The sequence below is a fragment of the Loxodonta africana genome, chromosome 1, assembly GCF_030014295.1.
Source record: "Loxodonta africana isolate mLoxAfr1 chromosome 1, mLoxAfr1.hap2, whole genome shotgun sequence".
In the NCBI taxonomy this organism is placed as follows: domain Eukaryota; kingdom Metazoa; phylum Chordata; class Mammalia; order Proboscidea; family Elephantidae; genus Loxodonta; species Loxodonta africana.
In genome coordinates, this window is record NC_087342.1 from 26485824 (window position 1) to 26513697 (window position 27874).

Here is a 27874-nt window from a genome sequence, read left to right on the forward strand (position 1 = left end):
CCAGATTCCTGACCTTCAGAAACTATGAGATAATAAACGTATGTTGTTTTAAGCTGCTAAGTTTTGAAGCAATTTGTTGAACAGAAATTGATAATAAATACATTTTCCCATGCATTAATAAAGGAGACCCTCTGAAGATCACTGAAGGGAAAAACTCACTAAATGTATCGAAGCCTCTTCTCTAGCCTCACTTCCACCCCAACAACTTCAGTCCAGAGAATCAAAGACAGGACACAGTTTTCTCACTGCTTCCATTCACACCAACAGAAACGTCAGTCCTAAGAAACACAGAGAGGTCTGGATAGAAACTGACCCACCCTAAAGGTAAAGCATTGAAGAGCTTCACTTCAAATGCCAGCAGTTGTTTGGCCCAAGACACAAAATGGAAAATATCTAACTAGAACAGACCCAGGTCTACATGGGCACTCTTTTTAGGGTCACTCAACAAGATGAGAGTCATTTTCTAAATATTGCCTCAAAATCACAGAAATAGAGGACAGAAGACAATGAGTAAGAATGAGTAAGAAGTAGCTCCACTTACAAATGGGTACCTGAAGCTTACAGGATTCTAGGGGACAAATTCATAAATTGCAGGTATGTGTGTGGCCAAACCAAACCTGATGCCAGCAAGTCGATTCTGACTCATACCGACCTTATAAGACAGAGTAGAACTGCCCTGTAGAGTTTCTAAGGAGCACCTGGTAGACTCGAACTGCTAACCTTTGGGTTAGCAGCCGTAGCACTTAACCACTAATCTACCAGGGTTTCCTGTGTGTGGCCACAGCTCACATACATGAAAGTGATCAGATGCATAAATGGCTAAATGACAAGCTTCATATTATTTACATAAAAAACCAGATTAGGAGAAAAGGGGACGTAGGAAATAAATGAAAGAATTCTGTGCAAAAGCAGAGACATTTACAATGTACCATTTCCTCCTGAAAACCGTTATTAAAAAGTCAATATTTACCCTAGCTGAGTGGGTAAGGATGTGCCTATCATAACATATATTAAGTTTAACATGATATTGCATCTGATAAATGGGATGAGTAGGAAAATGATGTTCGTATAAAGCTTCATAGTTTACAAAGCATTTTAATGTGTAACACATCACTTATTTCTTAGAAAAAATATATATGTATGCTAAGCAGAGTAGGTATTAACATCATGAGTGAGGCAAATGAGGTTCATGGAGAGAAAGCAGTTCAAATTCATACTTGCAAACATGGCAGACCCAGAACTGGAATTCTATTTTTCTAAATATAAATGTTGAGCAAAAATACAAATCAGATCCAATCTAAAAAACAAACAGACGAACAAAAAAAGCCACTTTTCCATAGTCCGTCAATTTACTATGTCACCTGGGGGAGACACTTCTCTGGTTAGCATTTCCTTTTTTAGAAAATTAAGACATTGAACTAAACGATGCCAAAGGCCTACTCAAGCTTTACACTAAAGCTCTGTTATTGACACTAGACCAACTTAAGGATATACAGCTGACAGAAAGGAGGAAGAGACTGCTGTTTACAAAGCGTGTGACTGACAAGCCGCTTTGAAGGGCTCTCAAAGTGTGGCCCTCACACCAGCATCATCTGGGAATCCAAAATCTTGAGCCCCACTCCAGGTCTACTGAATCAGAAACTCAGGGGGTGGAACTGAACAAGTTGTATTCTGTGATTCCCATGGACAGCAGTAATTCAAACCATAGCTTACCTTGATTCAGTCTCTCCGTAAGTAAGGAATGGAGCAAGAATAAATTACATTCATCTGTCAATGTTACTCTTATTAAAATTGTAACCAGTTCATAATCTATGACTCTTGATTTTTTGTTTTTAAGTAAACTCTGTTCTTATCAGAGGGATTACCTTGTAATCCATAGACACAGATGCTAAATATTTATGGATCTGTCAGTGAGAACAGGACTGGTTATCACTCTGGTGCTGGCATTAGAGTCCATATGTTAGAAATCACCAAAGTAACCAAAGGGCCGGGGCAAAGGTCCAAGAAAGTGAGCGAACCATGCCCTTTTGAGTACTACAGGAATGGCTCCCACTTAAATGACAGAGATAACATGTTTTAGAGAATTGGATGAGCTATTGTAGACCAAATTTATGAAACAATCTTTTTATATAAAAGCAATAATTCAGACAATTTAAGATCTGCTAATGCCAACCGTGCATACGAACTACGTGCCAAATACGGTTTCAAGTGCTTCACACACGGTACCTCATTCAGTTATGATTACAGTCAGTGAGGTGGATGCTGGAATCATCTGTGTCCCGGAGATGAGAAAACTGAGGCACAGGAAGTTTAAGTGACTTATTCCAAGTTATACAATTAGAAAGCCATAGATCTGGAACTTGAATCCAGGCCAGACTGGCCCTAGAATTCAGGATTTTGACAACTACAATATGTTCCATCTAAAATATTCTTAACCTTTATAAGATTAGGTCCAAATCATCCTGAACACAATGAAATTGGGTTTAAATTATCTTGAACAACATAACCTTCATCCTTCAATGCTCAGGAAATCCCTGCTTTTTCACATGATCATTTCCATCAGCTTCAACCCAGCCTTAAAGCAAAATCTTCTAGAGTGAAATAACAAAAGGTCTGTAAAGAAAATCAACATAGTTTTTATTTTACACAGGGTAAAACCTGCACCAAGTCAAAGCTAGAGTTGGCATGAAAGACCCTCTAATTCTGTATGTCCAGTTTACAGATACTGAAACTGACCAAGAGAGTAACAGTGACTACCCACTAGACATCTTGGCCAATCATAGAATGTTAAACTTCCTTTAAAAAAAAAAAAAAAATTGCCATCAAGTCATTTCTGACTCATAGTGACCCTACAGGGCAGAGTAGAACTGCCTCATAGAATTTTCAAGGAGCAGCTGGGGTATTGGACCTGCCGACCCTTAAGTTTGCAGCCGAGCTCTTAACCACCCTGCCACCAGGGCTCCAAAACTCTTAAGACATCCTAAATAACTGTATCTGGAGGTCTATCCAGGTTGTTTCTTTTGCTTGTTTCTAAGGGATGGCCAATTTGGAAGGCTGAGGAAATGAAGTCTCCTGATTCACCCTCACGCTGTTTCTATAGATATTCATAGAGGCTATCTCCAAAGGTCACAATGTACCTCTCAATAACAATTTTAATGTAAGAAACATTTACACCAGCTAAAAAAAAAAAAATTTTTTTTTTTTTTTTTTTTTTATCACAACAGTGTGAAGGCAGTAATAAAGCTGAGTAAGCTTCCTTAGACACAGCAATAGTCAATTTGGAGGCCTGGAATAAAATCAAGTCTTCTGTCTTTCTTTACAAGTTTTTTTTATCAGGGACAGAAATCCTCAAGCCCTGTAACAAAGAACGAGAGTGCCATGGAGCCCTGTTGTTGTTAGGTGCCATTGAGTCAGTTCCGACTCATAGCAACCATATGTACAACAGAACGAAATTCTGCCAGGTCATGCGCCATCCTCACAATCATTGCTATGTTAGAGCCCACTGTTGCAGCCATTGTGTCAATTCATCTCATTGAAGGTTTTCCTCTTTTTTCCCTGATGCTCTACTTTGCCAAGCATGATGTCTTTCTCCAGGGACTGGTCCCTCCTGATAACATGTCCAAAGTACATAAGCCTGAGTTTCACCATCCTCGCTTCTAAGCAGCATTCTGGCTGTACTTCTTCCAAAACAGATTTTTTTGTCCTTCTGGCAGTTCATGGTATTCAATATTCTTCACCAACATCATAATTCAAAAGCATCAATTCTTCTTCGGTCTTCCTTATTCACTGTTCAGCTTTCGCATGCATATGAGGTGACTGAAAACAGCACGGCGTGCGTAAGAAGCACCTTAGTCCTCAAAGTGACATCTTTGCTTTTTAAAACTTTAAAGAGGTCTTTTGTAGGAGATTCGCCCAATGCAATATGGAGTTAGATTTCTTAATTGCTTCTTCCACGGGCACTGGCTGTGGATCGAAGTAAAACGAAATTCTTGACAATTTCAGTCTTCTCTCTCTTTATCATGATGTTGCTCATTGGTCCAGTTTTGAGAATTTTTGTTTTCTTTACGTTGAAGTATAATCCATAGTGAAGGCTGTAGTCTTTGATCTTCATCAGTAAGTGCTTCAAGTCCTCTTCACATTCAGCAAGCAAGGTTGTGTTATCTGCCTATCGCAGGTTGTTACTGAGTCTCCCTCTGATCCTTCATATAGTCTACCTTCTCGGGTTATTTGCTTAGCATACAAATTGAATAAGCATGGTAAAAGGATACAACCCTGCTGTACACCAGTCCTGAATTAAAAAAAAAAACCTACTATCCCCTGTTCTGCTTGAACCACTGCCTTGGTCTATGTACAGATTCTGCAGGAGCACAATTAAGTGTTCTGGTATTCCCTTTCTTCGCAATGTTATCCATAATGTGTTATGATCAACACAGTCGAATGTCTTTACATAGTCAATAAAGCACAGGTAAACATCTTTTTCTGGTATTCTCTGCTTTCAGCCAAGATCCATTTGACATCAGCAATGATATCCCTGATTCCATGGCCTCTTCTGAATCTGGCTTGAATTTGTGGCAGTACCCTGTTGATGTACTGCTGTAACCTTTTTTGAATGACACGCAGCAAAATTTTACTTGTGTGTGATATTAATAATATTGTTTGCTAATTTCTGCATTCTGTTGGATCTCCTTTCTTTGGAATGGGCACAAATATGGATCTCTTCCAGTTAGCTGGCCAGGTAACTGTTTTCAAATTTGTTGGCATAGATGAGTGAGCTCTTTCAGCATTGCATCGTTTGTTGAAACATTTCAATTGGCATTCCATCATACCCTGGAGCCTTGTTATTCACCAAAGCCTTCTGTGCTGTTTGGGCTTCTTGCGGTGCCATCAGTTCTTGATCATATGCTACCTCCTGAAATGAATGAATATTGATGAATTTTTTTGGCACAGTGACTCTATATAATCTTTGCATCTTCTTTTGATGCTTCTTGTTACATTCAATATTTCATCCATAGAATCCTTCAATATTGCAACCTGAGGAGTGAATTTTTTCTTCTGTTCTTTCAGCTTCAGAAATGCTGTAGTTTGGCCCCCTAACTACAGATCTTTGCACATTTCATTATAATACTTTACATTGTCTACTTGAGCTGCCCTTCGAAACCTTTTGTTCAGCTCTTTTATTTCATCATTTCTTCCATTTGCTTCACTTTAAGTTCAAGAACAAGATTCAGGGTCTCTTCTGACATTCATTTTGGACTTTTCTTTCTTTCCATTCTTTTTAATGACCTTTTGATTTCTTCAGGTACGATGTCCTTGATGTCATCCCACAACTTGTCTATTCTTTAGTCATTAGTGTTCAATGCATCAATCTATCCTTGAGATGCTCTCTAAATTCAGGACGTTCTCTAAATTCTATACTCAAGGTCATACTTTGGCTCTGGTGGACTTGTTTTAATTTTCTTCAGCTTTAAGTTGAATTTGCATATGAGCAATTGATGGTCTGTTCTGCAGTCAGCCCCTGGCCTTGTTCTGACTGATGATACTGCGCTTACCCATAGCCTCCTTCCACGGTTGCAGTTGGTTTGATTCCTGTGTATTCTCATCTGGCAATGTAAACATGTATAGTCTCCATTTACGTTGTTGAAAAAGTGTATTTCCAATGAATACGTTGTTGGTCTTGCAAAATTCTATCATATGATCTCCAGCATCATTGCTATCACCAAGGCCACATTTTCCAACTACAGATCCTTCTTGTTTCCAACTTTTGCATTCCAATCACCAGTAATTATCAATGCATCCTGACTGCATGTTCGATTAACTTGAGACTACAGAAGCTGGTAAAAATCTTCAATTTCTTCATCTTTGGCCTTAGTAGTTGTTGCATAAATTTGAATAACAGTCATATTAACTGGTCTTCCCTGTAGGCGTGTGGATATTATCGTATCACTGACAGCGTACTTCAGGATAGATCTTGAAATGTTCTTTTTGATGACAAATGAGACTCCGTTCCTCTTTTTCATTCCCAGCATAGTAGGCCATATGATTGTCCTATTCAAGATGGCCAATATCAGTCCATTGCAGCTCACTAGTGCCTAGGATTTCGATCTTCAAGCCTTCCATTTCATTTTTGACAACTTTCAATTGTCCTAGATTAATACTTCATACATTCCACATTCTGATTATTAATGGATGTCTGCAGCTGTTTCTTCTAATTTTGAGTTGTGCCACATCAGCAAATGAAGGTCCAGAAAGCTTAACTCCATCCATGTCATTAAGGTCGACTCCACTTTGAAGAAGCAGCTCTTCCCCAGTCGTGTTTTGAGTGCCTTCCAACGTGGGGGGCTCATCTTCCGGCATCATATTGACAATGTTCTGCTGCTGTTCATAAGTTTTTCACTGGCCAATTTTTTATAAAGTAGATCGCCAGATCCTTCTCCCTTGTCTTAGTCTGGAAGCTATGTTGAAAACTGTCCACCATGGGTGATACTGCTGGTATTTGAAATACCGGTGGCATAGCTTCCAGCATCACAGCAACATGCAAGCCACCACAGTACAACAAACTGACAGAAAATTGGCAGCATGGAACCCTAGTGTCATTAAAATCAATTCTCCAAGCTGTTGCTTGAATTCCTTCCCCAGCATTATTGTCAAAATTCATTTAATGATGGTGGTGGTGAGAGTAAAAGTTATAATAGTGTTTATTATGGAAACATTATATACACACCTATTATTCTATGCGAAGCCCTGGTGGCGCAGCAGTGAAGAGCTTGGCTGCTAACCAATATGTTGACAGGTCAAATCCACCAGCAACAACTTAGAAACCCTAGAGGCAGTTCTACTCTGTCCTACAGGGTCGCTATGAGTTAGAATCTACTTGACAACAACGAGTTTCTTATTCCATGTGGTCCTCATGTCACATTTGAGATGTGTTGTTAACTCAGGAAACTGAGGTTTAGAGAGATTAAATAACTTACCTGGCAACGGCCAGGGTGTCATTTCAAATGCTTCCAATGAAGGCAAACTTGCCGTCTTCTAAGGTAGTCTGCATTGAAATTTTTAACTGCTGTGTTAGAAAGGCATTGTCCATATATTGCTGTCTGCCTTCCTCAGTTTCTAAACGCTGGCCTTAGTTTTGCTGTCTGGAGCTGCATAGGAGTCTGATCCTTCTTGCAGAGGAAGGACAGGAAACACAAATAACTTCCACGACCCCCTAGGCAGACTTCTTCCTGTTCAAGCGCGTCATATATGTACTTCTCTGTTAGGACCGACTACTCTGTATATAATTGTCATCTTGGCTTTACTCTACCAGACTGTGAGCTTCTTGAAGGTGGGGGCCGTGCTCAATTTCATCTATCTCTTCTAGGCATACCGCTCAACACTGAGTTTTGTTGTTGTTTTTTAAATTGAGATACAATTCACATATCATAAAATTCACCATTTAAAAATATGCATTTCAGTGGTTTTCAGTATATTCAAATATTTACTCAGCCAACATCAATAATTACAGATTACTTACATTACCACAAAAAGAGACCCCATACCCGTTAAACCCAGTGCCGTCGAGTCAATTCCAACTCATAGCGACCCTATAGGACACAAACCATACCCGTTAGTAGTCACTATTTTTGCATATCCCCAGACTCTGGCAACCACTAATCTACTTTATGCCTCTGTGAATTGCCTATTCTGGACTTTGCTTATATAGGAAATCATATAATACATGCCTTCTGCATCTGGCTTCTTTTACATATCATAATTTTTTCAAGGTTTGCCCATATGGTAGTGTGTATCAGTACGTCATTCCTTTTCTATCACTGAATGGATATACCACAGTTTGTTTACCTATTCACTAGTTGATGGACAATTGGGTTGCTTCCACTTTTTGGCTATTATTAATAATTTTGTTATAAACATTGACGTTTAAGTTTTTGTGTGGACATATGTTTTCAATTCTCATGTGTATGTAAGTAGGAATGGAATTCCTTGGTCATACAGTAACTCTATTTTTAACCTTTTGAGGAGCAGACTGTTTTCCTTAAGTGGCTGCACCATTTTATAACTCATCAGCCACATGGGAGGATTCCAACTCCCCCTCAGCCTCCTCAACACTTTTTCTTACCTTTTTTTCCTGTAGTTTTAATTACGGCCATCCTAATGTGTGTGAAGTGGTGTTGCTTTGTGGTTTTCTTTTGCATTTCCCTAATGACTAACGATGTTGAGCATCCTTCTATGTGCTTATCGTCTATTTGTATATTTTCTTTAAAGAAATGTCTACTCGGATTCTTTGTCTACATATTTTTTTATCTGTTTATTGCTAAGCTGTAAGATTTCCTTATACAGTCTACCTTATGAGATATACGATTTGCCAATATTTTCTCCCATTCCGTGAGTTGTCTGTTCACTTTCTTAGTGATGTCCTTTGAAGCACAAAGTTGTTAAATTTGATGAAGCCCAACTTAACTATTTTCTTTCCTTTGGTTATTTGTGTTTTTAGTATCATATCCAAGAAATCGTTGCCTACTCCAAGGTCATGAAGACTTACTCCCATGCTTTCTTTTAAGAGTTTTATAGTTTTCATTCTTCTATTTGTGTCTTTTGTTCATTTTGAGTTAATTTTTGTGATGTAGAAGTCCAACTTAATTCTTTTGCATGTAGGCATCCAGTTGTCCCACTACGGTTTGTTAAAATGATTGTTCATTCCTCATTCAATTGTCTTGGCACCCTTGTTGAAAATCAGTTGACTACAAATGGAAGGGTTTATTTCTGGACTCTTAATCCCATTCCATTTACCTATATGTCTATCCTATGCTAGTGCCACATTGTCTTGATTACTGTAGTTTTATAATAGCTTTGAAACTAGGAAATGTGAGTGCTCCAACTTTGTTCTTCTTTTTCAAGATTGTTTTGGCTTGCAATTCCATATGAACTTGAGAATTAGCTTAAGAAGCCAGCTGGGGATTTTATAGGGATTACACTGAATTTGTAGATCAACTTTTAAAATACTGCCATTTTAACAAGACCAATCAATTCTTTCAATCAAGTCTTTCTTAACTACTTTCAATGATTTAACACAGAGTTTGTGGTTAATTAATTGTCAGTGAAGAAAAGGACAAATGAATGGATGAACAAACCAATCAGTGAACAAGAAAGGATCCATGCAAATTCTGGAAACACGTACAATATGGCCACCTTCTTGAATCTCATTTTCTTTCTCAAAAAGTCACCCTTATACTAGATCAAGTTTTCAAGACACATTTCAGTCTTTCATCACATCGTCAGCCATAAATTCTAAATTGTTCCTTTCTCTTTTGACCATCCAATTTGATCAATAATGTTAGAAAGGTAATGGCCCTGAATGACACATCTGTATTCACACCCTCCCTTTGGAAGCCATCCCAGGAAACTTGTTCTCATGCTGCTGCAAACAGGAGACCCCGATTCTCTCACTCTTTTTCCTCCCTTGCTAGTGTAAGGATTGATCCACAAGCAACTGTAAAAGTAGGTTTCCCCATAAACGAAGTTAGACATCATAATGTTTAAATATGCTAGGCCGGCTGATGAGAAAATGAGCTCTAAAATTAGTATTACATAGAGTATTAAGTCATCCAGGATGCTGTTTATAAAAATTATTTCCTGGCCTAGGTAAGGATCAATTTAACATGAGCCAGTCATTCGGGGAAATAAAACATAACTTTGTGTCTGCTGGGTGGTGGAGAGGGCTGGGAAGAAGATTCCTTATTGCTAAGGAACTTGGCACCTCTAGCAGTATCTAAGAAGTAATGTTTTCATATACGCAGTACAGTATCAACATGGAATTAGAAAGAGTTCAAGGCACTTCACAAATGATTCAAGGAATGAATTCAGCCATCTGACTACAAGTATTCCAAGCTTTACAAAACACCATATTTCTTAGGAGAAACAAATATTCTATTTCCTTAGTCCACTTTGCAGTCCTGGTGGCACAGTGGTTAAGTGTTCGCCTGCTGATCACAAGGTCCACAATTGGAACCCATGGGAGAAAGAATTGGCAGTCTGCTTTCATAAAGATTACAGCCTCGGAAACCCTGTGGGGCAATTCTACTGTGTCCTATAGGTAATTAAGAGTCGGAATTGACAGCACACAGGAACAACAACAAGCCCATTTAAAATTTTACAATTCATTTACACAGAAGAAAACGTTATGTTAATGGAGCCATTGTTTACCATCACTAGAAGCAAAAAGTTCATTTAGAATTCGGTTCCCTTTAAAAAGGACCCTGAAATTTACATACTTTCAAGGATGTTCTCAGGCGCACATACGTGTACAGGTACAAAGTTTCTTTCCATTTAAAAAAAAAGAGTTAGATTTATACAATTACTTGGTTTTTTTAATGACTTAAGATTGGATTCTACTTACGGCATTTCAAATACCAAGTCAGGAGAGATCAGAAACAATGAGGCAAAGAAGGAAGAGATGAACCTTAGAGACACCCTTTACTTGATGCTGCGCTTCCTAGCAGTCATAGTTAAGAGTCACATGATTATTCTGCAGACTGCTTTTTCTGAAAAAGAAAGCATGTACTAGTTATCGGAGCCCCGGTGGCATAACAGTTAAGAGCTCAGCTGCTAAGCAAAGGTCAGCAGCTCAAATCCACCAGCCGCTCCTTGGAAACCCTTTGGGGCAGTTCTACTTTATCCTAGAGGGTAGCTAGGAGTGGGAACCAACTAGATGGCACTTAACAACAACATACCAGTTATCAGTCAGGTAACTGCTGACATTAAATCCAAAGAATGTATCATATGAATCTTTGTATTAGGTCTCTAATGGTCCTGTCTTTTCAGCAGTTCCATAGAAGATACAAAACAGATCTTGATGCTTATTTCCAACATAACACCACTACTAATAGACGGGCATAGCATTGGCTGATAATTCAAGATCCAAACCAAAAAACCCGTTGCCTCGAGTTGATTCTGACTCATAGCGACCCTATAGGACAGAACAGAACTGCCCCATAGAGTTTATAAGGAGTGCCTAGTAGATAAGAACTGCCAACCTCTTGGTTAGCAGCCGTCGCACTTAACCACTGTGCCATCAGGGTTTCCATAACTCATGATAGCATCATCTTAACTAAGTACATTACCTTCAAGTGACAAAAGTGAACATTGGGATAAAGTGGAAATTTTAGATTAAATCTGTTATTACCATTAGGTTTACCTTTTCAAAAACCATTTGTCTCAGACTGGGGCTAGAAGGGCCCCAGAGGCCATGGTCCCCAAACCTTCTGTTAGCCCAAGACAGGAATCATTCCCAAAGCCAACTCTTTAGACAGGGATTGGACTGGAATATGAGATGGAAAATGATACTGGTGAAGAACGAGCTTCTTGGATCAAGTAGACACATGAGACTATGTAGGCATCTCCTGTCTGGAGGGGAGATGAGAGGGCAGAGGGGGCCAGAAGCTGCCCAAATAGACATAAGAAGAGAGAGTGGAGGGAAAGACTGTGCTATCTCATTAGGGTGAGAGCAATTAGGAATGTATAGCAAGGTGTATGCCAATTTTTATATGAGACTGACCTGATTTGTAAACTTTCACTTAAAGCACAATAAAAATTAATTAAAAAAAAAATGCAAAAAAAAAAAAACCATTTGCCTCAGCTGTACTGATTTATTTGTGTAAATATATGTTCATCACAGAAAAATCGGGAAGAAGCTATACCTTTGCCACCCACTAAAGAGATTAGATTCTCTGGCAGATTTCTAGAGTGTGGCTATTTTACATCATTACTGGATTTGATGACAACATTAATTTATTTCTTCAGCAAACATGAGTCTGAATGCCTCTTATGTGCCAGGAAACAGAAGATAATCTTGCCTCCAGGACTTCATAGTCTGGTATTTATCACAATTATTTCTTTGCTGTTCAAGCTTAGACAGTATGCATGTTTATGCTGTCTCACAAGGCATATGCTGAGTGGTAAAATTATTAGACTTTTTACTTCATATCTGAGTAATTCGTGACTTAGCACAATGAAACGTGATTCAATCTCCTTCTGTGGTCTTGAACTTCAACACTACAGCATTGCTAAAATGAATATCTGGGTGAGGGTCCAGGATCCATGGCAGAGAGAGACAACATACAAAATCACAAGTGGCCCCGTTTGCACTTGCCAGTGAAAACTATAACTTTGGCTTCACAGCAGTATGTACCCCAATTGTATTTTTTACTTCCATACAATTCCAGTCCACAGTTTTACAAGGAATTCTGGATGTTCAAACTATGAAACTTAAACTAAAGTTTCATGTTTGTAACTAACATATTCAATGAAAGGCAATGTACAACTTTCCTGGTAACTGTCCTGTAGTGTGAAAGGAGCCTCGGCAGCTGTACTCCAGTGTAATATTCTGCGTAGAGCGGGTAGACCAGTTATTCACCATGTCAAATGGTACCACGTAGGTTTGGTTATTAACCACTTCCAACCTTCCATCTAGAGAGACCATTGTTGTTATCATTATACTATAGTTTGGCTATAAAGCACATAAAGGAAACCTCAAAACCAAATGCATTGCTGTCGAATCGATTCCAACTCATAGTGACCCTATAGAGTTTCCAAGGAATGCTGGCTGATTCAAACTGCCGACATTTTGGTTAGCAGCCGAAAGCTTAACCCCTGTGCCACCAGGTCTCCACATAAAGGAAATGGGTGTCAAAATGGACAAAACAATGAATACATCTAATCTGAAACGTGGCTTTTTTATCTAAAAACACAGCAAGTGTAAGTATGTGCCATGATAAAGTCTAGTCTAGTCATCTTGAGGAAAAAATGTTGTTACTGAATCTGTTTTTTGCTATTTGCCTTTAAATTTGAAAAAAATAAAATAAAAGGATCAGAGGGTTTCAGACAAAGACAACTACCAAAATAGTCTTTAAATAGTGGGAGAGGAAGAGAGAAACAGGAAAACCAGTTAAATGAATATTTTATAAGAATCAGTACAAAGGTCGTTCTGGTTCCTACGAGGCAGAGGTTAAAGATGTCCCAAATGTCTAACTTTTCCAAATTGCTGTACCACTCCATCATCTCTGACATCAACTACTCCTCCACTCAGCCCTCTCCCTCCCATCTTTGGGTTCCATAATTTGCTGCAATGTCTGACAGAACTCAGGAACTGTATCAAGGAAATGGCTCACACGGCTGTGGAGGCTATCGAGTCCCAAATTTGTGGGTCAAGTGTAGGCTTTTCCTGACTTATATGGCCACCAGCATGATGAACCCCAAATGGCAACTCAGACAACAGACTGTTGCTGGCTCACAAGGTTGCAGAAACTGGCAAATCAGGTCAGATGATGGACTGCTGATGAATCAGGTCAGATGATAGACTGCTGGCCCGTGGGGCTGCAGAAGCTGGTGAACCCCAGAATTGGCAGGTCAGATGGCAGGCCACTGGCTCAAGTCCCAAGAGCCAGAGGTCAGACAATGATGGAGGATTCACGTGCAGAGAGAGCCCTGACAGAGCACCCATATATACACCTTGGATGCAGGCCACACCCCAGGGAAGGGCATGACTTGAGTAAGGGTGGGACTTGAACATGCCCTCTGCCAGGCTATGACTCAAGATACACCCCACACTAACCCACCTCATTAACATACAGAGGTTAGGATTTATAACACATAAAATGGAGGATAATTATATCAGATCACAAACTAGAGGATAACCAATACAATACAAGGAATCACGGCCTAGCCAAGTTGACACATAACCCCAACCATCACAGGTTCCATATACTTTATTTGCACACTCTCACTCAATCATTATGTGTGAGTCACAAAGACCACGGTTAGAAGGGCCATATTAAGTAATGCACTGGATCGCAACCAGTCCTGACAAGAATGCTCTTAATTTTGCAAATGCGATGTGCACTTCTGTGTGACTATAAAAAAATTATAGATCTAATTATTACCACTAAGATGTTGTTCAAAAAATGAGATAGCCAAAGGGCAGCTTTGTGTGTTTCTTTTTAAACCAATGCCTGGGTTGAGTGATTCAACGCAGGGTAATACAATCATCTCTGAGTCAAGGACTCATCAAGATCTTGAAAACAAATCATAGCTAAAGGCCACCATGAGGAAGTATGGCCAAGGTCCACTGAAGAGCGTCCAGCCTTCAGCTGAGCTGACTTCTTCATGGCGCTTGGCAACAGCCACCTGCTCAGTTTCTTCCCAAATCACTGCTAAGAGCTAACACACACTGGGAGCAGACTCTTACACTAGGTCAGGAGAAATGGACATCTTTGTGCAAGAATTCAGTACAGGTATGAAGCAAGGTAGATTTCCAGCCTGAATTTCCACTCTGAAAATAAGGTTCCATTTCCATGGCACTCGAAACACAGATTAAAAGCCAACTTTGATTACGTTCATCACATCTGGCACAAACACACACATCTTTTTAAAAAGGAGGAGGAGGTATAAATGTTACTGAGACGCAATTATACACAATCTAAAAATTAATTGCCCGTCATCAAACCCATGCCATGCAACTCTGAGTCAGCTAACCACTCCTACACCCCCACTTCATTATTATTTAACTGCTGAAGTTTTCTGGCAGGTACAGACTAATTCGAAATAACTCCAATCCTTTAAACATGGGCGTGGCAAAAATTAGATCTCTCTTTCTTATAAAATGATACTTTTTTTTACATACTTCCTTTTACTGTATTGCAGTTAATATCTTATACATGAGATTTCCAGAGCATTTCAATCTTTCCTATTGCTCTCAAAGAAAGCTTACAGCAAGCAGACAAAGGAGAATGATAGACAAATCTGTTTTCTCAGTAAATCATGAGAACACGGTTAAGAGGGAGATGATGGTACCCAGACCTATTCTCTTTTCCAACAGAGTCATACCCAATTCCTATCTCAATTCCCAAGAAAGAAAGAAAAAGAAAAAAAAAACCCAACAACGTTCCCAGTCTGCAGGGATAGCCTAAATCTCATCAGACAGAATCAGTATGTTGCAGTTTTTATCTGCCAGTAGCCCTACATGTTTGGATTGCACTGGATAAAATGAAATATTAAAAATTTAATTACTAATTAATCTCCCTTGCAGCTGTTCAAGGCTTTTGCAAGCTACAACACAGAGCCCAAGAAAACAGAAGATCCATGGCACCACAAGACTCCACCCTGATCACACTGCGGCCAAGCCCTCAGGCCACATGAATTCCTAATAAAAAGCCTTCCACACAACACACATACAAACACCTGAAATAATTTCTCAGTTCCCTCAAATGTTATTGGTCCACGGAAGGGACTCAGTTTGGGAGCATTAGGAGTGGAATTAAAAGACTTGTCCATGACCAAACAACATTTAAGCACTAATTTTCCAAATAGGCTAAAGAGTTGCAATAATTTTTAAATGTTTTAAATGATGAAGTTAAATGTATCATCTACAGGGCAATCTACATGCAGAAAGGACATGGGCAAAATCTTCACCAAGGTGAAGCTTTAAAGCAAGCTCCAGGCACATAGATAACAAACCCAAAATGAAACTGAAGGATTGAGTAGACTGTTGTTTGGAGCCACCATCTTATGTCTTGCAGCTCCTGAACAATATTGTATTTCGGAGCAAGGGGAATAGACGGTAGTTACCATGCCCATTTTAGAAATCAGGAAAAGGAAGCACAGATTTGTGATGTGGTCAAGTTCAAACAAATGGAACTCTTTCTAGAAAGGTATCCACAGGGAAGTGAGAAGACAGTGATTTTCCTGTTGGTAAACTTGAAGTCTAGGCTATCAAACTATACCCAATTCTATTCTTTTCCCTAAAATCTCTCCAAAGTTTTCATACCAGTCTAAGTGACCACAGCAAAATTCTATTCGGTCTAAACTAAATCCCCAACTACCCTGATGTAGTATTACAAGAATAACTGAAAGTTCTTCCAAATCACCTAGGTACAAGCTTCAACCCTTTCAAACTCTCAGTGGAGAAGAAAAGGCAGGCTTGACTAGGAATTAGAAGACCAGCATTCTAGCAAAAGTATTTTCAAGAGCTCCAGCCTCTTCCAGAGTTGTTACCTGAAGGGAGCTCCTTTAGACCACAAACTGAACACAAACTCCACGTATGTGATCATTTTCCCCTAGAGCGAGGAATGAAAACAACCTTACAAAGGTGAGTCAGAGGCAAATTTGGGAAAGGACACATAAATGCCTGAATAACGAGCCATCATAGACCTACTAGTCTACAAGTTGTCAGGTAACTCAACAGGTTTTGAAATTTACCTTGGCTCAAAAATGGAAGCGTCAAAGTTGGACATGAAAGGTCTACATTTCTAGGACTTTTCAAGTACCATTTAATTACAACACAACAGAATCCTGCAGATATCATCTTCTCTTGGCACTTTTTTTTTTTTTTAATATTTTAAGTGTGTGATTATTGTTCTCCCAGCATATAATTATGTGAACCAATAAATACTAATACATCTAATTCAGTTCTGGCAGAGTGAAGATAATGCAGAAGCGTGAGCTGTATCTCCCCCATTAACTCTAGTTTTCTTAAATTAGAACAATAACAACAACAACAAAAAGTTGAAATTCATCACCCTGGAATTCTTGAATGGAACAGAAACACTGAAAGAAGATTTAACTATAATTCTGGATTTCTTCTATTTAAGAGTCATCATAATTAATTTTGTAACCACCTGAATGGTTTTCTTTTTATGGCAAAACCATACTCCAGGGACACTGTTACCCATATGACTGATTTCTTATTTTTTTTGCCATTGGTAAAACTATTAAAGAAAACAAAACAAAACAAAGAACTCTGACATTCTCAGTCTGGTTCTGCAACTTACAATCAAACAAAGTCCTACATTCAAGGTCTAGCTGTATTCACACAGTAGTTAGGTGGCCTAGGACAAGTCACTTATCTGTTTAGTCTTCGTTTCCTCATCTACAAAATAAGTGCATCATTTATATCTTGGAGTTGGGTAGATACACACAAGTGAGGATATATGTAAAACTACTTCACATCCAACAAAGTACTGTCCAAATATTAGTGGTTATGAGCTTGTGTGGATGGTAAGATCACACAAAAATGCAGCTGCTGCGTAAACCCATTAAAATTCCATGGTTTATGGGAGGAATGTGTAGACATAGCCTTAAAGAATGAAGTCTATATTAAGCAAAACCTCAGAGCAGAATCTCCTCAGTACATATTAGGGTATAAGAATTTAGGAGTGGAGGAAAATAAGATGAAACAAAAATCCTATAAAGAAAACAGCACCGAAGCATTTGGGCATAAGATAACTGAGTCCAATGGCAAAGTCAGTGACCTTGCTGTTTTGAGAAACTGGGTGGAAATGGAAAATTTATTAACATCAAACAATGATCAGAAACTATGATGTAAACAAGTCTCAAGGGAAATTATCTCTCTGGCCTAGTTCCATCCTTCTGCATCATGCCAGTATTGGTCTTAATTGTTTTATTTATTTTTCAGAATGAATTTCAGCTTTCCCCTGCTTAACAACCTTTAAATATTTCCCATTATCTGCAAAAGATAGGCCAAAATGTTAACCTGGCATTCAAACTTGTTCACAGGCTGTCAGTAGCAGGATGCCTTCCCTTTCTTATAGCTCACTACAGTCTTTGATGGCCTCACCTTTGGCCACTCGTCTGCTCACAGTTTTCTGAACACAGCCTGGACCTTCCTGTTCCATAGATCAGTCTGTTCTCCTCGGTGATCTCCAACAAGACAATTCCACATGAAAGCAACGGCCAAGAAATCAAATGGCATATTGCATTGGGCAAATCTACTACAAAATAGCCTCTTTCAAGTTGTAAAAAGCAAAGATGTCACTTTGATGACAAAGGTGTACCTAGCCCAAGGCCATGTTTTTTTTTTTTTTTTTTTTTAATCACGTCATATGCATGCAAAAACTGGACAATGACAAAGAAAGGCAAAAGGAGATAGATTCAAATTGTAGTGCTGGTGAAGAACACTGAATATACTGTGAATTGCCAGAAGGATGAACAAATGAGTCTTAAAAGAAACACAATCAAAATGTTCCTTAGAGGAGATGATGGTGAGACTTTGGCTGACTTACTTTGGACAAGTCATCAGGAAAGACCAGTTGCTAGAAAAGGACATTGCGTTTGGTAAAGTAGAGGGTCAGCAAAAATGAGGGAAACCCTCAATGAGATGGACTGAAACAGTAACCCCAACAATGGACTCAAACATGCCGACGGTTGTGAAGATGGTACCGGACAAGGGAACGCTTTGCTCTGTTGCACATATGGTTGCCATGAGTTGGAGCTGACTGAAAGGCAACTAAAAACAATATCTCTAGCTAAAAATGCAAGCCTTCTGATAAACCTTTTCAGATTTTGCCACGTCCAAAAGAATTTATCACTCCCTTCCCTATGATTCTACAATGTCTACCATAGTTCACCTTATAATATTATGGGTTCCTGAAAGATGGTAACTGGGTCCTATTTTTCTCCCTGTTAACCATCCATTTCCCTTCTCCTACCAGTTCCCCTAAGGACCACAGTATTTGTTATATACCAGCAGCTCAATGGAAACCCTGGTGGCACAGTTGTTAAGTGCTATGGCTGCTAACCAAAGGGTCGGCAGTTTGAATCCACCAGGCGCTCCTTGGAAACTCTATGGGGCAGTTCTACTCTATCCTACAGGGTCGCTGTGAGTTGGAATCGACTCGACGGCACTGGGTTAGCAGCTCATTTCATATTTACAGAATTGAATTACATTTCTATTATTGACAGGTCTTATAGAGCCAAGAGCAAAGATAGCTAAGGAAGAGCTAAGCTCTAGTATGTTTTGCCTTGTGCCTCACACAGTTGACAGTCTTATTATGTGTCTAGAAAATGTAACAGGGATGTCTCAAAAGAAGAAAGCACTGCAGTGATATGTGTAGATAAGTATTAAACTGAGTGACAGCAGAGAAGCAGGACTTGTTTTTAATTTGTGAAAGGAACCGTTGTTAATATAGGAGCTGCCTCTTGGGAACTGCAGCGGGATTCAGAGTGCCATATTCACGGTCACTTAGTCAAGCTAACATCCCACAAGAGTCAAACAACAATAGAGCAACCATAGTGCCCATCCAAGGACTGTATCTAGATTTCTTCTGTCTTCTGAGAACTTGAAAGCCCTGAAACGGATCTTACCATTCATACTCTCAAGATGCCAGAGAGGCAGAGAATGATCACCTAGCAAAGGAAGATCAGCTTTCAAGATGCAAATAATAAACTCAAATGCAGAAAAATAGTCAACCTCTGAAGGAAGCAAAGGAAGGCAAATAACCGATGACAGGGCATCTTTCATGCTTACAAAACTGACTAACTGCTATCGCCACAGTCTGGTAAGGTCAAGGTGAAACTGATATGTTCAAACTGAAGATGCCAGTATAAATTCTTTATAATCTTTGGAAAGAAAGGTAACAAAAATGGTCATACTCCTCGATAGAGGAATACTACTGTTAGGAACCTGACACAAAGAAGTAAATCTAAACAAAAGATGTGCGAACATGATCCTTGTGGCATTTGTTACAACAACAAAAAACTGAAAACATCCATATCCAACATAAGGAATTTCTTTACAAAATATATAGCCCCTCACCTTAACCTTACTTAACCATGCGAGTCAAAAAGAGTAACCATGAACATATAACAAAATATCCACATAGGCAAAGCTAGAAAAAGATAAGGCAATGGAATAAGAAGAGATTTAGTTTTTCATAACATGTTTTTATAATGTTTTATTTTTAAAGAAGATACCACGAAATCAATTTAAGAAGTTTCTGCCTGTTAACTAATACATGTTAACATTAGTAGAAAGACAACTTAGACCATTGGCTCTAAGAAGAACCCAAAAGAAACAAAGAGGTGGGAAAAGAAGCTTGTTCTTTCAGAAGAGAAAACAATATGCCTGAATGAGGAGAGCTTATAATGGCAAGCACTTACCTGTGGGGGCCGAGGCTTGTAGGGGGAGCTACACTCCAGGTCAGCCAAGATACTGGTCAAGGAGTCAATCTCTGCATCCAGGCTGGAGCGCCTCTCCTCAAGGGTCTTGCCTCCGGGATTTCCCTGCTAGAAACAACATATATATTTTAAAGAAGGAAAGTTCCAGTTTCCACTGGTATTAGCATGATTTCCATTTGCTCAAGTCATTCTGTGGCTTTGTTCACACTTCCCTGTGCTCTGTGTTTTTAGCTTTTATTCAGTCTCTGTGAGGTAGGCTGTAGTAGGATTGTCCCTTTCGCCACGCACAAAAACCCAAGCAGAAAGAAGATGACTTTCCTAGGGTCACACACTTATTTAGAGGCTCTTCTGATGGGCATAGGAGGGAAAGAAAATACACGTCTCAATCTCTGCACTTAAGGAACAGATCCATCCAGAGCAGAATCCAAAGTTCCTGGAGTTCAGAAACCATTGCAGAGAATGGTAGGTAGCATTTTCGTTGGAGCAGGAAATGGCAGGGGAAGAAGACAGCCAATCTGGGAAGAGGAATCAGTGCTTAAAGCATGAGCATATGATCAAGCTTGGTGACTATGGTGCTCAGTGGGTACTGGACATGGATGTGTATGTACAGTGGGGATGGGGAAGGCGAGTCACAGTTGATGAACCTGAAAAGTGGACTAGAAAAAGACTGCTCAGGGTTTTGGCCAAGGGGCTGCTGAGAGGGCATGTGGGAGTGATCGCTGACTATGAACTTGGGGATTTATAGGTTCTCTATAGAAGCTCTCATGTTATCAAAGCACACGTATGTACCTGAGGTCCAAATCAATAAGGCAACAGTCACATGTATGATACCACCAAACGGGCATTTCCAAGAATAGTGGATAGACTTGGGAAACACAAGCAACGAACAGCTTGCCCGGGGCTCAAGGCAAAGAGATATAAAATGAGGTGGCCCTAGGATTTGGTAGTAGGATCAGGTAGGATGATCACCTAAGGTGAGAATTATAATTGTGTGAGTGGGATGGGAGTGTCTCTTAAGACTCCATCAAGAGACCAAAGTATATTTTCAGCAAGACCCAACAGGAATGAAATAATGCGGAGATACTGAGCCTAATTAACTCTATTGAACTTGTCTGAAGAGGTTAAATATCAGGACAGTGTCTGCAAGAGGCTAAAGAAGGAAAAAAAAAGAAAAGAAAGTGAAAAAACCAGAGTATCTCCAGCAACAACGAAGCATAAGGTGTCCTTACAGGCTAAGGTTAAATCTTACAGCCCTACAAGTAAATCTATCCTTGTAGTGAATATGGTGCATCATGCAATGATAGCATAATAAAAAAATTTTTTAAAAACCCACTGCCGTCGAGTGAATTCTGACTCACAGGACAGAGTAGAACTGCCCTGTATGGTTTCAAGGCTGTAAGTCTATGGAAGCAGACTGCCACATCTTTCTCCCTCGGTGAGGTTGGTGGGTTCGAACCGCTGACCTTTCTATTAGCAGCTGAGCGGTTTAACCACTGTGCCTCCTGGGTTCATTGATAACATATCAGCATTGCCTATTAAGACCACTATGTTTTTTTTTTTTCCTTAATATCTTGCTCACCAAGTCACCTTATCTGAGTCCTAGGAATTATTTAAGTCTCTGCATGAAAATATCCTACTGGGATCTGGACTATCGGTCAGTCTCATGTGAATTTAGCCAGTATGACTTAATCCATACTGACCTGATCTATCCTTCCAAACCCAAGCCCACTGCTATCGAGTGGATTCTGACTCACAGTGACCACATAGGATTTCCAAGACTCTAAACCTCTATGGAAGGAAACTGCCACATCTTTCTACCGCAGAGCCACTGGTGGTTTCGAACCACCAACCTTTCAGTTAGCAGTCGATCGCTTTAACAACTACACCACCAGGACTCCTTGATCTACCCTAGGCACACTGATAACATCACCTGTCTACGAAGCTGTGGCCCAGCCCTTTGGAGTCAAACCACATCACTGCCACCTGCCCCAACAACCCCAACAAGCAGTTGTCATCCTTGTTGGTTAGCCCTCTTTAAGTATGAAAAACATTTACCATATTATTGCTAGTGGCCTTCTCATGATTTCTTGTTGGGACATTTGACTTCTGTATATCACTCTCTGTCCACTCACCCTGTTCCTTCCTTCCTTTCTTTTTTCCCACAATACCTATCACCATCTACAATTATCTTATATGTTTATTTGTCTCTTTATTGTCAATTTCCTCAATAAGAATGTAAGCTCCATGAGAGTAAGAACCTTGTCTGATTTGCTTCTGCAGTATCTCTGTGGTCTTGCTCAGGGTCTGACCCATAAGGAAGTTGTTCAATAAGTATTTCTTGGTAAATAAATGAATAAATGATGACAGGCCAAGTCAAAGGCCCAGCCAGCGACCTTTTCCACATCAACATCTTTTGGGTAAAAACAGCTAGAGGCACAACAGGAACTAGGAGGTGCTCAGTCCATGGTATAAAAGGGAGCCAAAAATGGCTCTGGTGTGTGCGCATGTGTGCGTGTGTGCGTATGTGCGTGTGCACACTGAAGCTACGTGGTTCAGATTTGCACGTTGGCCATATGAAAAATAAGAGATTGTCAGCTCCGTTGTCACAGCCAAAGATGTAAAACCAGTGATATGACTGGTGTAATTTCTCAGAGTCTGCATCTCAAGCTTGACAACACCTTCTAAGGCCAATGGGTCTTTGCCCAAGGAACAGATGTTTTCAAGGCAGTAATCCCTCTATCAGGAGTGATCTCATCTTTATCCCATAGAGCATTAATAATTATGAAAGATGGTGGTAATGTCAAAGCAAATCAAATCCCTTTAACGTTTAAAATTCATATGAGCATTCTGGGTGATGGGCCACCTGGTACAACAAGGAAAGGTAGGGTGTCACCATTATGGAAGGCTATTGAGAACCACCTGTACTCAATTCTCTTATGTGCAGATATAAAGTATTATAATAATCATGGATGTGATAAGTGTATTTTCATATACTCATGTTGTTGTTCTTGTTGTTATTAGGTGCTATGCAGTTGATTCCGACTCATAGTGACCGTATAGGACAGGGTAACACTGCCCCATAGGGTTTCCAAGGAGCGGTTGGTGGATTGAACTGCCGACAATTTCGTTAGCAGCCAAGCTCTCAACCACTATGCCACCAGGTCTCGATATACTCATAGACATCACAATTTATTGGGAAGGGCAGCAGAGTTAGAGTCTGGTTAAATTCCTCCCTGGGCCATAGCTCTCCTCATCTATAAATAATAACACCGCCTACTCTACCTATGCCAGAACGTTGTTATAAGACCCAGATAAGATAATGGATGAGAAAGTGCTTTGTAACTATAAAACGCTGTAATTATGATGATTTTCATAAATAGCATTAATTATATCGACCAGTAACTATAAACTATAAATTATAACATAGCTATTGTTAATTATTCTTATTAAGAGAAGCATCATTCGTTAAGCGTTTCCTTGGGGCATCAGTAAAGAGACAGGATCTGATCAGGTCTTCAACACCTGTGCTGCACTGTAGCAGAAAGCACCTCAATTGCCCATGCCCTAAATGACTGAACTACCTAACCACAGAGACTCAAAAGTCACAGAATTACCTTGAGCTACACCAAGAAACAAGTGATTATGGTGTGCAACCAGCCTGTGCATGTAAGACTTCACTTGGTATCTACCCCCCACCTCATTCTTGTTCCCTTCTGTATTGAGATTGCTCCTAATTTTCAAATTTCTCATCTTAAACCAAAAAAAACCAAAACCCATTGCATCGAGTTGATTCTGACTCATAGGGGCCTGATAGGACAAAGAAGAACTGTCCCACAGAATTTCCAAGGAGTGCCTGGTAGATTCGAACTGCCAAACTTTTGGTTAGCAGCTGTAGCACTTAACCACCATGCCACCAGGTTTTTCTTCTCAACTTAGGTTGATGTAATTTAACAAATTCCAGCCTAATGCTGTGGGCTTCTGCACCAAGACTCTTTGCTGCCCTAGTGACCCTATGATAACAGCTTTGCTCCTAAATTTAAATCCCCATTATGGATCAGAAGAGGCCTCTGTCTCTAACTCACATCTCGGTTTTATGTCTCAGTGCAAATACCTGAAGTCCTGCTTAAGTCCCACCAGCATTCCTTGTCATAGTGCTCTCATCTACTTTCCCAGTACCCTTAGGTTCAGGGGCTATCTTGCTATTCTTCACACCTTATACTAGAGGTTCTCCTCAAGCTACAGTCCTATAACCAGCTAACGGAATCCTGTGGACTCAACAACACGTCTGCTCCTTAATTCCCTATCAGTGTAGCATCACCAATCACTGATGGTTACACAACCTGTCCAAGGCCAAATAACAATAACGGCAATTCTCCTGACTCTTCACATAATGCCTTTTCTAGATACCCCAGGACCTCCAATAAAGTGGTCATTATAATAACAACAGTTTGGTAACAATCCTCACCCTGTTCAAGGGTAACTAGAGGAATGCTATTTTCTTAGCCTGGACTGTACCGAAAAGTAAAATCCAAGACAAGGACTTGCATAAACCAAAAAAAAAAAAACCAAACCCGTTGCCATCGAGTCGATTCTGACTCATAGCAACCCTACAGGACAGAGTAGAACTGCCCCACAGAGTTTCCAAGGAGCACCTGGCGGAGTCGAACTGCTGACCCTTTGGTTAGCAGCCATAGCACTTAGCCAGTACGCCACCAGGGTTTCCAAGGACTTGCATGAATGTAGACTATTTTGGAAATCCATTCAAAGAAGAGTAGTGAGGGACTATCAAGAGTGAAGCAGGGACGGAAGGAAAGCCAACTGAAAGAGGTGATATGGATCTGGTCAGCCAGTGGGCAACTAGAGCTCCATGCCTCTGGGAGCCCTCTGAGGAGTCTTGTGAAGGCACCTGAAAACTTCCCACCTGAGGGATGGAAGAGTGGAGGCTCCAGTCAGTTCTCCATTGGCTTAGGGTTGCCACATGGGTTTGTAAACTTCCTCATCCTTGTTCCAAGAAACTCCATGACAGAAAGTGAGAGGAATGTATTGCAGCTGAGGCAAGGCACTCTCAGTGCATAACAGGCTACCGCTACAATAGCTGGTATATGGTGGTGAGATAAGAGGGTGAGACCTGGGGTCCAAGAGGTGTCCACTAAAACCAGTGACAGAGTCCTTTCACTAATAGCTACGTGAATAAGCCCATGTGAATAAACCATTCATAAAATAATATATTCTATATTTATTTTTCATTCATTCAACAAACATGTATGTGATAAAACCTCATCAACCCCTGTTAAGGCTTATTAAAATTTGGAAAAATCATAAATCTCAGGGCTAACAGTAGAATGACAGGAGGGTGTCTCTCCCATTGTCAGTACATGGGAACAGAATTTAAAGCAAGAGCACAGAACCAAAGTGAACAATGTGTGAGGAAAATAAACTCAGGCTATAGTCCAGAGTCTGACTTTAGATGGGCCATGTTTTAGCCCGTAAGATTGCTAATTTACCAACTACAAGGGGAAGACAAAGAGGACTAGTACTGAATTAAAATAGAGTTATTTTTTTATAGAAGAGCATTTACGTATTTACTTGTTGTAAGGTGCCCTGGAGTTAGCTCTGACTCACAGTGAGCAACCCTACGTACTACACAATGGAACACCGCCCTGGCCTGAGCCATCCTCACAATCATTGTTACGCTTGAGCCCGCTGTTGCACCCACTATGTTAATCCACCTCATTGACGATCTTCCTCTTTTTCGCTGACTCTCCACTTGACCAAGCATGATATCCTTCTCCAAAGACTGGTCCCACCTGATAACACATCCAAAGTACATGAGATGAAGTCTTACCATCCTCTCCTCTGAGGAGCATCCAGGCTGTATTTCTTCCAAGGCAGATTTGTTTGCTTTTATCTATTTATTCATTCATTATATTTGAACTCTTTATTAAAAAATACATGAATCCACAGAAAAGTTAAACAGGTAGTAAAATTTATACCACTTACATACCCAGATCACCAACTGCCAACATTTTGCCGCCCTTGCTGTTTATCTATATAAATTCTACTTGTTACAGCTGAACTATTTGAAAGAAAGTTGAAAAAAAGTTCACCTCCAAATACTTCAGCCTGCATCTCCTAAAATCTCCTAATTTCTTCACCACCAATTACCAAAACCCATGTCAAAACCATTATCACACACATAAGAAGTTTAACATGGTTACAGTATTATATGCACACACACTGAAATGCCACCAACGGTCCGGGTAACGCTTTTTTATCTGTTGTTGATTTCCATTCAGAAAGATTGCACTTTGAGTTGACATGCCTTTTCAGTCTTTTAAAATCCAAAAAGGCCCCTAGCCTGTTTTTTTTCTTTCATGAAACTGATGTTTTCAAGAATTTAGGCAGGTATTTTATTAAAAAAAAAAAAAAAAGTTCAGCAATCCAGCTTTAGCTGATGGTTTCCAGACAATAAGATTCAGGTCGAACAATCTGGGCTGGAATATCATGTATGTGATGGTGAGTTCTTCCCACTGTATCAGACCTTAAAGGCACATGGTATTGGTTTGTCTTATGTTTAGAGATGCTAAGTTTGATTAAAGTAGGATTCACCAGATTTCCCCATTGTAAATGTACCTTTTCAACAAATAAATCATCTATGACGTGAGACTCCGCTATCACCCTGTTCTTTAAGAATCTTTCACCCAGCAGATTCAGCATACATACATGACCCTTACTGGAAATGATTATTGCATTGCTGGCACAAAATAGTGAACGCAATCATTCTTAATGAAGGGGGTGGGTAGTGAGAAACCTGTTTAGTATAGGAACAATTTACTTGGTAAGTATTTGTTTCAGTTTTGTGGTAGGGAGCAGAAAGATTCTGAGCCCAGGACCAACTGCTAAGCCTTCTGCTATGAAAACAACACCAGGCACCTCATGATCACATCAACGTTATTTCAAAGGCAGGTCTTGTTCAGGCTGTTAAGAGAAACACAGGATCAACGATAATGGCCATGTTAATTAAATCAAGAGCCAGTCTCTGCCCTAGGAAATTTACATCCTACAGCTGGTGCCAATACCCAGCATCACACTCAAAATGAGCATGTCCTTGACCTAATCTTCAATCACCCTCAGAATCTCATGGCCAAGCAGGAACACTGACATATCACAAAGAGCCAAAACCTGTATGTGACTGCTCAGTAACATACCTGAGAAAGGAACCTAATAATCAGAGAAATTCTCAATTTTACATGTACTTAACAAGTGATTTTTAAATCATGCTTCGCAAAGCCCAAGACATTAGACTTGACCACATGTGAACACCAAGGGGCTGCCAGCCCTTTCCTCAAGCTTGGGCTTGCTTTTGAGATTCATTAAAACAAACAAAAAAAGGGGGGGCGGGGGGCGGGAAGCTTCGTCTAACAGTTTAGGAGTAAAAAACTATCCCAAGTTAGGAAAACCTAAGAGGCTAGTGGACAAAATTGGATGCTATTTTTAAGTATAACTTTGATTTTCTTTTAGTGGTATTATTTCAGCATTGGTAATCTATCATGAATGCCACTTCATTTTTCTCCCTATTATGCACAGTATGACAACGCTGGTGGCATAGTGGTTAAGAGCTACAGCTGCTAAGCAAAAGGTTGGCAGTTCAAATCCACCAGGTGCTCCTTGGAAACTCTATGGGGCAGCTCTTCTCTGCCCTATGGGATTGCTATGAGTCAGAATCAACTCAATAGCAACTGGTTTTTTCCTTTTTTTTTTTCCAGTAGTCAGTAAGGAGCCCTGGTGACACACAGGCTAAGAGCTCGGCTGCTAACCAAAAGGTCAGCAGTTCGAAGCCCTGGAAACCCTGTGGAGCAGTTCTACTCTATACTATAGGGTCGTTATAAATTGGAATTGACTTGAGAGC

The 27874-nt window shown here is 39.9% G+C and overlaps 1 protein-coding gene across 30 annotated transcripts in view; it reads right to left on the bottom strand.

Moving 5' to 3' along the window:
* Nucleotides 1–27874, bottom strand: part of LPP (LIM domain containing preferred translocation partner in lipoma) — a 761291-nt gene that overhangs the window by 353682 nt on the left and 379735 nt on the right. For 23 of the 30 annotated variants that reach the window (XM_023551613.2, XM_023551608.2, XM_023551599.2 and 20 more), the window contains 2 exons: nt 25695–25772; nt 19948–20073 (listed from right to left, as the gene is read on the bottom strand). In XM_023551613.2, coding sequence (XP_023407381.1) covers nt 19948–20073; nt 25695–25772 — 204 coding nt within the window. Of the gene's footprint in view, nt 1–19947; nt 20074–25681; nt 25773–27874 lie in introns of those variants that run through there. The other 7 variants (XM_023551618.2, XM_023551620.2, XM_064273985.1 and 4 more) reach the window with 4 other exon arrangements.